We start from the raw sequence: 12,899 nt of genomic DNA, 5'->3' as shown, positions 1-12,899 counted from the left end.
CCGGCACCAGCACTGTACTAGGTCCTGACAGCGTCCAGCTTCAACGTCAAGACACATTTGGGGTCTGTATAAATATGGGGTCTGATTAAGGGTCTGTATAGATTGGGGGTCTGATCGGGGGGCTGATTTGAGGTCTGTATAAATCTAGGGTCTGATCTGGGATCTGTGTAAATTTGGGGTCTGATCTGGAGTCTGTGTAAATTTGGGGTCTGATCTGGGCGCCGTATCAATTTGGAGTCTGTATAAATTTTAGGTCTGACCTGAGGTCTGTATAAATTAGGAGTCTGATTTGGGGTCTGATCTGAGGTCTGTTAAAAAAAATGTGGGGTCTGATCTAGGATCTGTGTAAATTTGGGGTCTGATTTGAGTTCGGTATGAATTTGGGAGCTTATGTGTAGTCTGCATTAATTTTGTCTAGTGTGGAGGTCTGTATTCATTTTGGGGGTTTGTCTGCAGGTTTGTATGAATTTTGGGGTCTATATTAATTTTAGGGTCTGGTCTGGAAGTCTGTATTAATTCTGGTGTCTGGTCTGGGAGTCTGTATTCTTTTTGGGGTTTCATCTGGAGTCTGCATTAAGAAGGAGTTGTCCAGCCATGTAACATTTATTTTTGAAAACTGATTAGGATGCTACAAATAAGTAGTGATACCTCTCTCATCCCACTGTTCTTACCACTAGTGGAGCTTTGGGCACCATTCCCAGGTGTGGCCGACTGGGGTGAAGCTCAAAGGCAATAAGTGTGACACAAATATGTGCTGAACATGTTATATATGTGGATATTACACGCCAGTAACACAGAAGAGCGGGGATCCTGTGTGGGCTGTGAGTACTGCACTTCACCTCTGTGTATTTACCTATATTGTATTGTATTTGAAATTATTGCTGCCCGGCAACTTGAAAAAAAACATTTTTTGCCCATATCAGGGTTTGTTTGAAAATCCTGCTTTACAGATTTTTTTTGCAGCAAATCATGAACACTTGTTCAAACCCTGTGGATTCTATCAGGATTGAGGCATGGATTCTGCCAGAAATGCATGTAAATAGATTATATGGTAGCTCCACTGAATTACAATTCAGTAAAGATTTCCTTCCTAATTATGAATTAGAATTCAGCATCATGTCTTTAGTTCAAATGATGGACTTGTGGGGTAATTTATCAAACAGGTGTAAAGTAGAAGTGGCTTAGTTGCCCATAGCAACCAATGAGATTGCACCTTTCATTTTTGACAGCTTCTTTGGAAAATTAAAGGTGGAATCTGATTGGTTGCTATGGGCAACTAAGCCAGTTCCACCAGTTTGATTATTGACCACATTGATTTTTATATTAGAATTATTTTAAATTAGAATTATGATGCGTTTTGCAAATTGGGATTTTAGTTCTGCCCTCTGTATTTTGATCCATGTAAAAAGAGTGTAAAAGCCTAAATAATATAATCCTCAATGTTTATAATTCTAGAGATAATTAAAAAATAAATAGAGAACTGATGGAAGTGCAAATGCTGAAGCTGCGATATCCTAAGAATGATAAACAGCAGTTCATTATAAAAAAAAATATGCCAAGGAGAGGAGCAAGCATAGCTGGGCACAATAAGAAAGCAAGATGGTTTTATGGTTTATGAGTGAACAAACCTTTTTCACCAGGAGGCCCAGGAAGTCCTTTTCCTTCAACACCAGGCTCGCCCTTTTCTCCAGGAATTCCAGGTCTTCCTGAAAATCCAGGAGCACCCTTGTCACCTGAAAATAACAAAAGTTTGGTTTACTTTGCATACCTCTTAAAATTCCTACATGGTTGAGTCAGTTTATTATGACCATTTCCTACTTTCTACATTAGCAGTGCATAGCTCAAGAAGTCAGATGTCATGAGCTGGCTTGGTGAGTATATAATGTGTACGATAGGCTGTGTGCACACATAGCTCTCATTGCTGTCTTGGGTAAATGGGGCAATTTACCAGAGTTGCAGCAAGGGATCATTATTGGCTTATTGGCCAGTAATTCTAAAACTGCGCTTGTGAACGGTTTGCATGCTGCTCTGGTGAAAGTGTAACGTGAGTGGACAAATGATGCCATAAGCAACATAGAAACTATGGAGCTCCAGATGCCATTGATGTGAGAAGTGAATGTTGGCTACGAAGGTGAGCAAGGGCGAATCAGCACACTACAGTGGAGCAGGGGCTACCACATGTATGTCTAAAACAACAGTTCAGTGAAACCTATTGCATATGGAACTTCGAAGCAGAGGGATGGTCACTGCACCTCTGCTAAAGAAGTTGCATTGGCAGAAAATTCTTCAATTTTCACTGCAGTATCAGAATTGGACCTCTGCTGATACCAAAGGGTTGTCTTCTCTGGTGAGTCATGTTTTCTGCTTCATTAGACAGATGTAGGTTGAAGTGTCAGGTGAGAAACATCAAAGAACAAACACCCTGCAACACAAGCTGGTGATGGCAGCAATATGGGGCGGATGAGATATTCCAGCAAGACTATGCAACATGTCAAATGGTTTGAAATGTCCAGCGTTCGTTGGAAGAGCATGACCTAGACTACCTTGGTCCCCTAATTCCCCCTAATTCCCCAGACTTGAACCCAATTGAGCATCTATGGGACCATCTCAAGTGTCGTGTTTGCTCTATGAATTCAGCTCAAGCAGTTATGGGATGCACTGCAGTCAGCATGGCTCCAGATGCCTGTGACAACCTACCAGGACCTTACCGAGTCACTCCCAGCCTGTCTAGCTGGTGTCCATGCTGCACACAGTAGTTACTCTGGACATTAGCTGGTGGCCATAATAATGTGTCTCAACTGTGTAGAAAGCATTACATCTAAACAATAACAGAATACACTGACTTAACCACTAGTGTTACTTTAGAGTAAAAACAGAAATAGACTATTATTGTAACATTTGTTCCATTAAGATATAGTTATGACTGGATAAGAATTAGACTAGATCCAAATAAAAGATTAAACAGTCATCCCAATGTGGACGTATAGAATACATCATTAAAGGAAGCCTTTATATCGTTCCACATGTATCCGAGAATGGGGGGGAGACATATCAATATATACCCAAAATTTTTGGAGTGGGTCTCTCCCAGTGTGGGGCAGATTTATAAACAGGATGCAGTTCCTTGGGGAAAATACAACAAATAAATGTATGCATTTACATAAAAAAAACTGGCCTAAATATATTGAAAAATAATCCCCATGATCTTTAATTCCAAAATACAAGTAATGGAGCCATTGCCATTTTAAAATGGGCACTGCCTCACAAGAGATCCACCAAAAGGTCAAGTTGGCAACCCATCAATAGCTATCAACATGTAAATCACCAAGGGTATTGCAGGCTAAGTGATACTTCGGCTTTATCTGAAAATTTAAATCTGAGGAAGATGAAAACTGTAACGGAGCTCAGGAGGCATCAGTTTCGTGCTCCACCAGTCACCATGTACACCACAGTCTACTTTAGACAACAATGAGACAACTGGTCCCCAGTACAGGAAGATGTAAATGTGCTTGCGTGCACTGTCCTGCAGACTGCTCTTCCATCCTGTAGTCTGCAAATGTTGTGTACTATGTGGCAACAGGGTTGGGCATGTTATAATTTTTTCTGGTATACAGGGATAGGCGTTCTACTTGGCACTATTACTTTTCGGTAGACTGTGGGGAACACATGGGGTACTATTAGTGTTGGGGCACTATGGGAGACCTCTGCTTTGGCACAAATAGTTCACTGTTAATACTATTACTGAGAGGGGAACTCTAGTTGGTTCAATTATTTTAGGAGACACTATTTTGGCATTTACTGTTGGGCTATGGTTCTAGGCACTACAAAGGAACTCTGGCACTCTGACTATAGTTATGCCACTATTTTCTCTGCAGTACTGCATATTAAGAGCACTAGACAGCACAGTAGACACAATTTTAGAAGTAGCAGCAGGAGGACACTGTTAGGCCTCTTTCACACGAGCGAGTTTTCCGTCAGAGTGCAATGTGTAAAGCAAACGCATAGCATCTGGACTGAATCCTGACCCATTCATTTCAATGGGACTGTGCACATTTTTTCACACATCATTTCTGCGTTCAGGAAAAATCACAGCATGTTCTATATTCTGCATTTTTCAGGCAGCTCTGGTTCCACAGAAGTAAATGGGGCTTCAGTGAAAAACGGATTCTGTCCAGAAACAATCCAGATGCAATGCATTTTTCACTGATGGTTGCTAGAAGTAGATTGTTAGGCCTCTTTCAGACGGGAAAATGTGCGGGTGCGTTGCGGGAACACCCGCGATTTTTCAGCGCAAGTGCAAAACATTGTAATGTGTTTTGCACTCGCGTGAAAAAAATTGCGCGTGTTTGGTACAGAATGCATAGTAAAATAGCGCTGGAGGGGTTAAAAAAATAAATAAATAAATTTAACTCACCTTAGTCCACTTGCTCGCATAGCTTCTCCTTCTGTCTTCATCTTAGCTTTTTGTAGCAACAGGACCTATCGTGACGTCACTCCGGTCATCACATGATCCATCACCATGGTAAAAGATCATGTGATGGATGATGTGGTGACTGTGACGTCAACAAAGGTCCTTGTTGCTACACAAAGCTAAGATCAAGACAGAAGGAGATGCCGGCTGCGCGATCAAGTGGATTAAGGTGAGTTAAATTTTTATTTTTATTTTTTTAACCCCTCCAGCGCTATTTTACTATGCATTCTGTATTCAGAATGTTATTATTTTCCCTTATAACCATGTTATAAGGGAAAATAATAATGATCGGGTCTCCATCCCGATCATCTCCTAGCAACCGTGCGTGAAAATCGCACCGCATCCGCACTTGCTTGCGGATGCTTTCGATTTTCACGCAACCCCATTCACTTCTATGGGGCCTGGTTACGTGAAAAAAGCACAAAGATGCGCATGCTGCGATTTTCACCGCTCATGTGAACAGCCCCATAGAAATTAATGGGTCAGGATTCAGTGCGGGTGCAATGCGTTCACTTCACGCATTGCACCTGTGCGGAATACTCGCTCGTGTGAAAGGGGCCTTAATCTTAATTTTTTTTCACGTGCGTTAAAAACACATCAAAAACTGATTGCACCCGCACTGAAAAAAATGAAACACTGAATGCCATCGCAGACAAAACTGACAGAACCTGCGTGCAAATCCATCAGTTTTTTCTGAACAGACCCTGACCCTGGGTTCACACCTGAGCGTTCTGAAAGGAGCGCTCTGTAGGTGCGATTGTACCGGCGTTTACAATCGCGCATACAGAGACAAGCGAACGCCCATTGTCGCGCGTTCCCCAAAGTCTATGTACGGGAACGCGCGACAAAACGCCCCAAAGAAGCTCAAGAACTTTTTGGAGCGTCGGGCGTTTTACAGCGCGATCGTACGCGCTGTAAAACGCCCAGGTGAGAACCATTCCCATAGGGAAGCATTGGTTTCTCCTTGTTGGGCGTTTTACATCGCGTAGGAACGCGCTGTAAAACGCTCAGGTGTGAACCCAGGGTGAGAGAATCCACAACGAACGCTCGTGCGAAAGAGGCCTTAGGGCAGAGAGATTTGTATAGCGTTGTGTTAGGCCTCTTTCACACAAGCGATATGGGTTGTGTCAGGATCTGTTCAGGGAAAAACTGATGGTTTTGCATGCAAGTTCAATCAGTTTCGTCTGCAACCGTGTTCAGTATGTGTGTTTTTTAAATCTTGATTGTATCCAGATTGCATGCGTTTTTCACGCATGCAAAACCATCAGTTTTTGGCCTCATGCACATGACCGTTTTTGTGGCTTGGATGCGGACCCATTCACTTCATGCCGGCTTCGCGATCAAGTGGACTAAGGTGAGTTAAATTTTTTTTAAAAAATTTTTAACCCCTCTAACGCTGTTTTACTATGCATTCTGTATTCAGAATGCTATTATTTTCCCTTATAACCATGTTATAAGGGAAAATAATAATGATCGGGAAAATAATACAATCTTCAGAGCATCAATCCCAAGCCCGAACTTCTGTGAAGAAGTTCGGATTTGGGTACCAAACATGCGCGATTTTTCTCACGTGAGTGCAACGCATGACAATGTTTTGCACTCGCGCGGGAAAATCGCGCATTTTCCCGCAACGCACCCGGCTCTTATCCGGGCAAAAAAACTGACGCCCTTGTGAAAGAGGCCTTAGGAAAAATCGCAGCATGTTCTATATTGTGCATTTTTCAAGCAGCTCTGGCTCCAAAGAAGTGAATGATGCCTTCCGTTTTTCTCTGATGGTTGCTAGCAGACGCAGATTGTTATTCTTCAGGTTTTTTTTTCATGCGCATGAAAAACACATTAAAAACTGATTGCACCGTAGAGGATTAAACTGAAACACTGAACGCAATCGCAATCAGAATTGACTAAGGCCCCTTTCACACGGGCATTGCGGATTGGGGCCGGATGCGTTCAGGGTGCGTTCAGTTAAACTCGCACTATTTTGCAAGCAAGTTCAGTCAGTTTTGTCTGCGATTGCGTTCAGTTGTTCAGTTTTTTACGCGCGGGTGCAATGCGTTTTGATGCGTTTTTCACGCGCGTGATAAAAAACTGAATGTTTACAAACAACATCTCTTAGCAACCATCAGTGAAAAACGCATTGCACCCGGACTTGCTTGCGGATGCAATGCGTTTTTCACGCAGCCCCATTCACTTCTATGGGGCCAGGGCTGCGTGAAAAACGCAGAATATAGAACATGCTGTGATTTTCACGCAACGCAGAACTGATGCGTGAAAAACAATGCTCATGTGCACAGACCCATTGAAATGAATGGGTCAGGATTCAGTGCGGGTGCTATGCGTTCATGTGACGCATTGCACCCGCGCGGAAAACTCGCTCGTGTGAAAGGGGCCTAAACTTGCATGCAAAACCAGCATTTTTTTCCTGAACAGACCCTGAGAGAATCCATAAGGCTGAGTTCACACGGGCGAGATTTCCGCGCGGGTGCAATGCAGTAGGTGAACGCATTGCACCTGCACTGAATCCTGACCCATTCATTTCAATGGGGCTGTGCACATGAGCATTTTTTTTCATGCATCACTTCTGCAATGCTTTAAAATCGCAGCATGTTCTATATTCTGCGTTTTTAACGCAGCCCTGGCTCCATAGAAGTGAATGGGGCTGCGTTAATAACGCATTGCATCTGCAAGCAAGTGCGGATGCAATGCGTTTTTCACTGATGGTTGCTAGGAGATGTTGTTTGTAAACATTCAGTTTTTTATCACGCGCGTGAAAAATGCATCAAAACGCATTGCATCCGCGCGGAAAAAACTGAACAACTAAACGCAATTGCAGCCAAAACTGACTGAACTTGCTTGCAAAATGGTGCGAGTTTAACTGAACGCACCCTGAACGCATCCTGACCAAATCTGTCACGCTCGTGTGAACTCAGCCTTAGGCCCCTTTCACACGAGCGAGTTTTCCGCGCGGGTGCAATGAGTGACTGAATCCTGACCCATTCATTTCAATGGGTCTGTGTACATGAGCGTTTTTTTTTCACGCATCAGTTCTGCATTAGGCTGGTTTCACACGAGCGTGACGGATTAGGTCCAGATGCGTTCAGGGGGCGTTCAGTGAAACTCGCACTATTTTGCAAGCAAGTTCAGTCAGTTTTGTCTGCAGTTGCGTTTAGTTGTTCAGTTTTTTCCGCGCGGGTGCAATGCGTTTTGATGCGTTTTTCACACGCGTGATAAAAAACTGAATGTTTACAAACAACATCTCTTAGCAACCATCAGTGAAAAACGCATCGCACCCGCACTTGCTTGCGGATGCAATGCGTTTTTCACCCAGCCCCATTCACATCTATGGGGCCAGGGCTGCGTGAAAAACGCAGAATATAGAACAAGCTGCGATTTTCACGCAACGCAGAACTGATGCGTGAAAAACAACGCTCATATACACAGACCTGTTGAAATTAATGGGTCAGGATTCAGTGCGGGTGCTATGCGTTCACGTCACGCACTGCACCCGCGCGGAAAATTCCTTCGTGTGAAAGGGACCTAAGTGAAAAACGCAGCATGTTCCATATTCTGCGTTTTTCACGCAGGGCTGGCCCCACAGAAGAGAATGGGGCTTCAGTGAAAAACGCATTGCATCCGTAAGCAAGTGCGGCTGCAATGCGTTTTTCACTGATGGTTGCTAAGAGATGTTGTTTGTAAACCTTCCGTTTTTTATCACGCGTGTGAAAAACGCATCAAAATGCATTGCACCCGCGCAGAAAAAACTGAACAACTGAACGCAATCGCAGACAAAACTGACTAAACTTGCTTGCAAAAAGGTGCGAGTTTCACTGAACGCACCCTGAATGCATCCAGAGCCAATCTGTCGCGCTCATGTGAAAGAGGCCTTAGGAAGGTGGAGAGAATGGTGGAAAAGTGAGGAACATAAGCTGTTTTGGCAGCAAATTGTTCCTAGACAAATAGTGGCTGGAAGAAACATTGAGGTTGATCTGAACTGAATGGAGAAGATGAGGAGAGAGGACTCCAGTAACAGAAGACATCGCCGGTCAGTCACTGGATATAATTGTTGTGTATTATGCCTATGACTGTATATCATCAGTGCTGTACAAATAATTATGTTCAGTTATGCACTCAATACTTGGTCGGGAATCCTTTTGCAGAAATGACTGCTTCAATGCGGCGTGGCATGGAGGCAATCAGCCTGTGGCACTGCTGAGGTGTTATGGAGGCCCAGGATGCTTCGATAGCGGCCTTAAGCTCATCCAGAGTGTTGGGTCTTGCGTCTCTCAACTTTCTCTTCCCAATATCCCACAGATTCTCTATGGGGTTCAGGTCAGGAGAGTTGGCAGGCCAATTGAGCACAGCAATACCATGGTCAGTAAACCATTTACCAGTGGTTCAGGTCGTGCTGAAAAATGAAATCTTCATCTCCATAAAGCTTTTCAGCAGATGAAAGCATGAAGTGCTCCAAAATCTCCTGATAGCTAGCTGCATTGACCCTGCCCTTGATAAAACACAGTGGACCAACACCAGCAGCTGACATGGCACCCCAGACCATCACTGACAGTGGGTACTTGACACTGGACTTCAGGCATTTTGGCATTTCCCTCTTCCCAGTCTTCCTCCAGACTCTGGCACCTTGATTTCCGAATGACATGCAAAATTTGCTTTCATCCGAAAAAAGTACTTTGGACCACTGAGCAACAGTCCAGTGCTGCTTCTCTGTAGCCCAGGTCAGGCGCTTCTGCCGCTGTTTCTGGTTCAAAAGTGGCTTGACCTGGGGAATGCGGCACCTGTAGCCCATTTCCTGCACACGCCTGTACACGGTGGATCTGGATGTTTCTACTCCAGACTCAGTCCACTGCTTCCGCAGGTCCCACCCAAGGTCTGGAATCGGTCCTTCTCCACAATCTTCCTCAGGGTCCGGTCACCTCTTCTCGTTGTGCAGCGTTTTCTGCCACACTTTTTCCTTCCCACAGACTTCCCACTGAGGTGCCTTGATACAGCACTCTGGGAACAGCCTATTCGTTCAGAAATTTCTTTCTGTGTCTTACCCTCTTGCTTGAGGGTGTCAATGATGGCCTTCTGGACAGCAGTCAGGTCGGCAGTCTTACCCATGATTGCGGTTTTGAGTAATGAACCAGGCTGGGAGTTTTTAAAAGCCTCAGGAATATTTTGCAGGTGTTTAGAGTTAATTAGTTGATTCAGATGATTAGGTTAATAGCTCGTTTAGAGAACCTTTTCATGATATGCTAATTTTTTTAGATAGGAATTTTGGGTTTTCATGAGCTGTATGCCAAAATCATCAATATTAAAACAATAAAAGGCTTGAACTACTTCAGTTGGTGTGTAATGAATCTAAAATATATGAAAGTCTAATGTTTATCAGTACATTACAGAAAATAATGAACTTTATCACAATATGCTAATTTTTTTAGAAGGACCTGTATATATTTGCATCGTCACATTCTGACCCCCATAACTTTTTTACAGTTATATCTATGGAGCTAATTTTTTGTGGGGAGATCTGCAGTTTTTATTGATATCATTTTGGAGTGTGTATAAGTTTTCGATCATTTTTTTATTTTTTTATTTTGGAAGTAATAAAAAAACCACTGTATCAGCCATTTCGATTTTTTTCTGTACAGCATTCATTGTATGGGATAAATATTTTAATATAGTACAGTTATTTTGGGATGTAGATGTGCCTATGATAATTATTTTTTATTGATTGTGATCATCTGATCACTTTTCCCATAGAGTGCAATAATTTAATGTTGCAGGCTATAGAAGATTCACTATCTTTCTATGGAGCCCTGTCACAGACAGAGAAACATTATTAAATCTGGGTCATTGTCTTTTAAGATCCTAGCAGCGTCCATAAAAACTTACACACTATTTCCACAATGGTAATGTTCCAACTTGGTACATAGTATATCTTAAGACTCTCCCAAGTCACAGGATTAGATTTCGACCTCTCTAAGGTTGCATACCCTTAGCCTAGGGTAACAATATATTGTCAGCATGCAGGATCTATGCTGGTGGTATCTTCATTTGAGTTTTAGTAGGTAATAATGGAGAAGATGAGGAGAGAGGACTCCAGTAACAGAAGACATCGCCGGTCAGTCACTGGATATAATTGTTGTGTATTATGCCTATGACTGTATATCATCAGTGCTGTACAAATAATTATGTTCAGTTATGCACTCAATACTTGGTCGGGAATCCTTTTGCAGAAATGACTGCTTCAATGCGGCGTGGCATGGAGGCAATCAGCCTGTGGCACTGCTGAGGTGTTATGGAGGCCCAGGATGCTTCGATAGCGGCCTTAAGCTCATCCAGAGTGTTGGGTCTTGCGTCTCTCAACTTTCTCTTCCCAATATCCCACAGATTCTCTATGGGGTTCAGGTCAGGAGAGTTGGCAGGCCAATTGAGCACAGCAATACCATGGTCAGTAAACCATTTACCAGTGGTTCAGGTCGTGCTGAAAAATGAAATCTTCATCTCCATAAAGCTTTTCAGCAGATGAAAGCATGAAGTGCTCCAAAATCTCCTGATAGCTAGCTGCATTGACCCTGCCCTTGATAAAACACAGTGGACCAACACCAGCAGCTGACATGGCACCCCAGACCATCACTGACAGTGGGTACTTGACACTGGACTTCAGGCATTTTGGCATTTCCCTCTTCCCAGTCTTCCTCCAGACTCTGGCACCTTGATTTCCGAATGACATGCAAAATTTGCTTTCATCCGAAAAAAGTACTTTGGACCACTGAGCAACAGTCCAGTGCTGCTTCTCTGTAGCCCAGGTCAGGCGCTTCTGCCGCTGTTTCTGGTTCAAAAGTGGCTTGACCTGGGGAATGCGGCACCTGTAGCCCATTTCCTGCACACGCCTGTACACGGTGGATCTGGATGTTTCTACTCCAGACTCAGTCCACTGCTTCCGCAGGTCCCACCCAAGGTCTGGAATCGGTCCTTCTCCACAATCTTCCTCAGGGTCCGGTCACCTCTTCTCGTTGTGCAGCGTTTTCTGCCACACTTTTTCCTTCCCACAGACTTCCCACTGAGGTGCCTTGATACAGCACTCTGGGAACAGCCTATTCGTTCAGAAATTTCTTTCTGTGTCTTACCCTCTTGCTTGAGGGTGTCAATGATGGCCTTCTGGACAGCAGTCAGGTCGGCAGTCTTACCCATGATTGCGGTTTTGAGTAATGAACCAGGCTGGGAGTTTTTAAAAGCCTCAGGAATATTTTGCAGGTGTTTAGAGTTAATTAGTTGATTCAGATGATTAGGTTAATAGCTCGTTTAGAGAACCTTTTCATGATATGCTAATTTTTTTAGATAGGAATTTTGGGTTTTCATGAGCTGTATGCCAAAATCATCAATATTAAAACAATAAAAGGCTTGAACTACTTCAGTTGGTGTGTAATGAATCTAAAATATATGAAAGTCTAATGTTTATCAGTACATTACAGAAAATAATGAACTTTATCACAATATGCTAATTTTTTTAGAAGGACCTGTATATATTTGCATCGTCACATTCTGACCCCCATAACTTTTTTACAGTTATATCTATGGAGCTAATTTTTTGTGGGGAGATCTGCAGTTTTTATTGATATCATTTTGGAGTGTGTATAAGTTTTCGATCATTTTTTTATTTTTTTATTTTGGAAGTAATAAAAAAACCACTGTATCAGCCATTTCGATTTTTTTCTGTACAGCATTCATTGTATGGGATAAATATTTTAATATTTTAATAGTACAGTTATTTTGGGATGTAGATGTGCCTATGATAATTATTTTTTATTGATTGTGATCATCTGATCACTTTTCCCATAGAGTGCAATAATTTAATGTTGCAGGCTATAGAAGATTCACTATCTTTCTATGGAGCCCTGTCACAGACAGAGAAACATTATTAAATCTGGGTCATTGTCTTTTAAGATCCTAGCAGCGTCCATAAAAACTTACACACTATTTCCACAATGGTAATGTTCCAACTTGGTACATAGTATATCTTAAGACTCTCCCAAGTCACAGGATTAGATTTCGACCTCTCTAAGGTTGCATACCCTTAGCCTAGGGTAACAATATATTGTCAGCATGCAGGATCTATGCTGGTGGTATCTTCATTTGAGTTTTAGTAGGTAATAATGGGAATGGGAAATTAGAGTGAAAGTTGTTAAACAGGGCATGATAAAACTTTTGGAATAAATGGACACTGACTGGTTACTTGCATTGCATCAAATGTAAAATTATTGTAAATTGCAACTAAACAAAATAAGACCTCACTATACCTTGTTCTCCAGGCAATCCAGGAAAACCTGCACTTCCTATTGGTCCTGGTGGTCCAGCTACAACAGTTAGTTTTCCAGGTTCCCCCTTACTTCCTAAAGAGATTTAAAAAAAACAACAACATTATATGCAACAA

General features: G+C 42.6%; 1 protein-coding gene across 1 annotated transcript in view; it reads right to left on the bottom strand.

Annotated features, from left to right (window-relative positions):
• The window catches only part of COL4A1 (collagen type IV alpha 1 chain), a 207,563-nt gene that overhangs the window by 59,341 nt on the left and 135,323 nt on the right, over window positions 1-12,899 (bottom strand). Inside the window, exons 27-28 of the mRNA XM_044284161.1 lie at window positions 12,766-12,858; window positions 1,629-1,733 (exon numbers count right to left, since the gene is read on the bottom strand). Coding sequence (XP_044140096.1) covers window positions 1,629-1,733; window positions 12,766-12,858 — 198 coding nt within the window. The remainder of the gene's footprint in view (window positions 1-1,628; window positions 1,734-12,765; window positions 12,859-12,899) is intronic.

This window comes from Bufo gargarizans, chromosome 3 (assembly GCF_014858855.1).
Source record: "Bufo gargarizans isolate SCDJY-AF-19 chromosome 3, ASM1485885v1, whole genome shotgun sequence".
Classification (NCBI taxonomy): Eukaryota; Metazoa; Chordata; class Amphibia; order Anura; family Bufonidae; genus Bufo; species Bufo gargarizans.
Note: the sequence above shows the minus strand (reverse complement) of the source record. Positions and strands in the feature narration are given on the sequence as shown.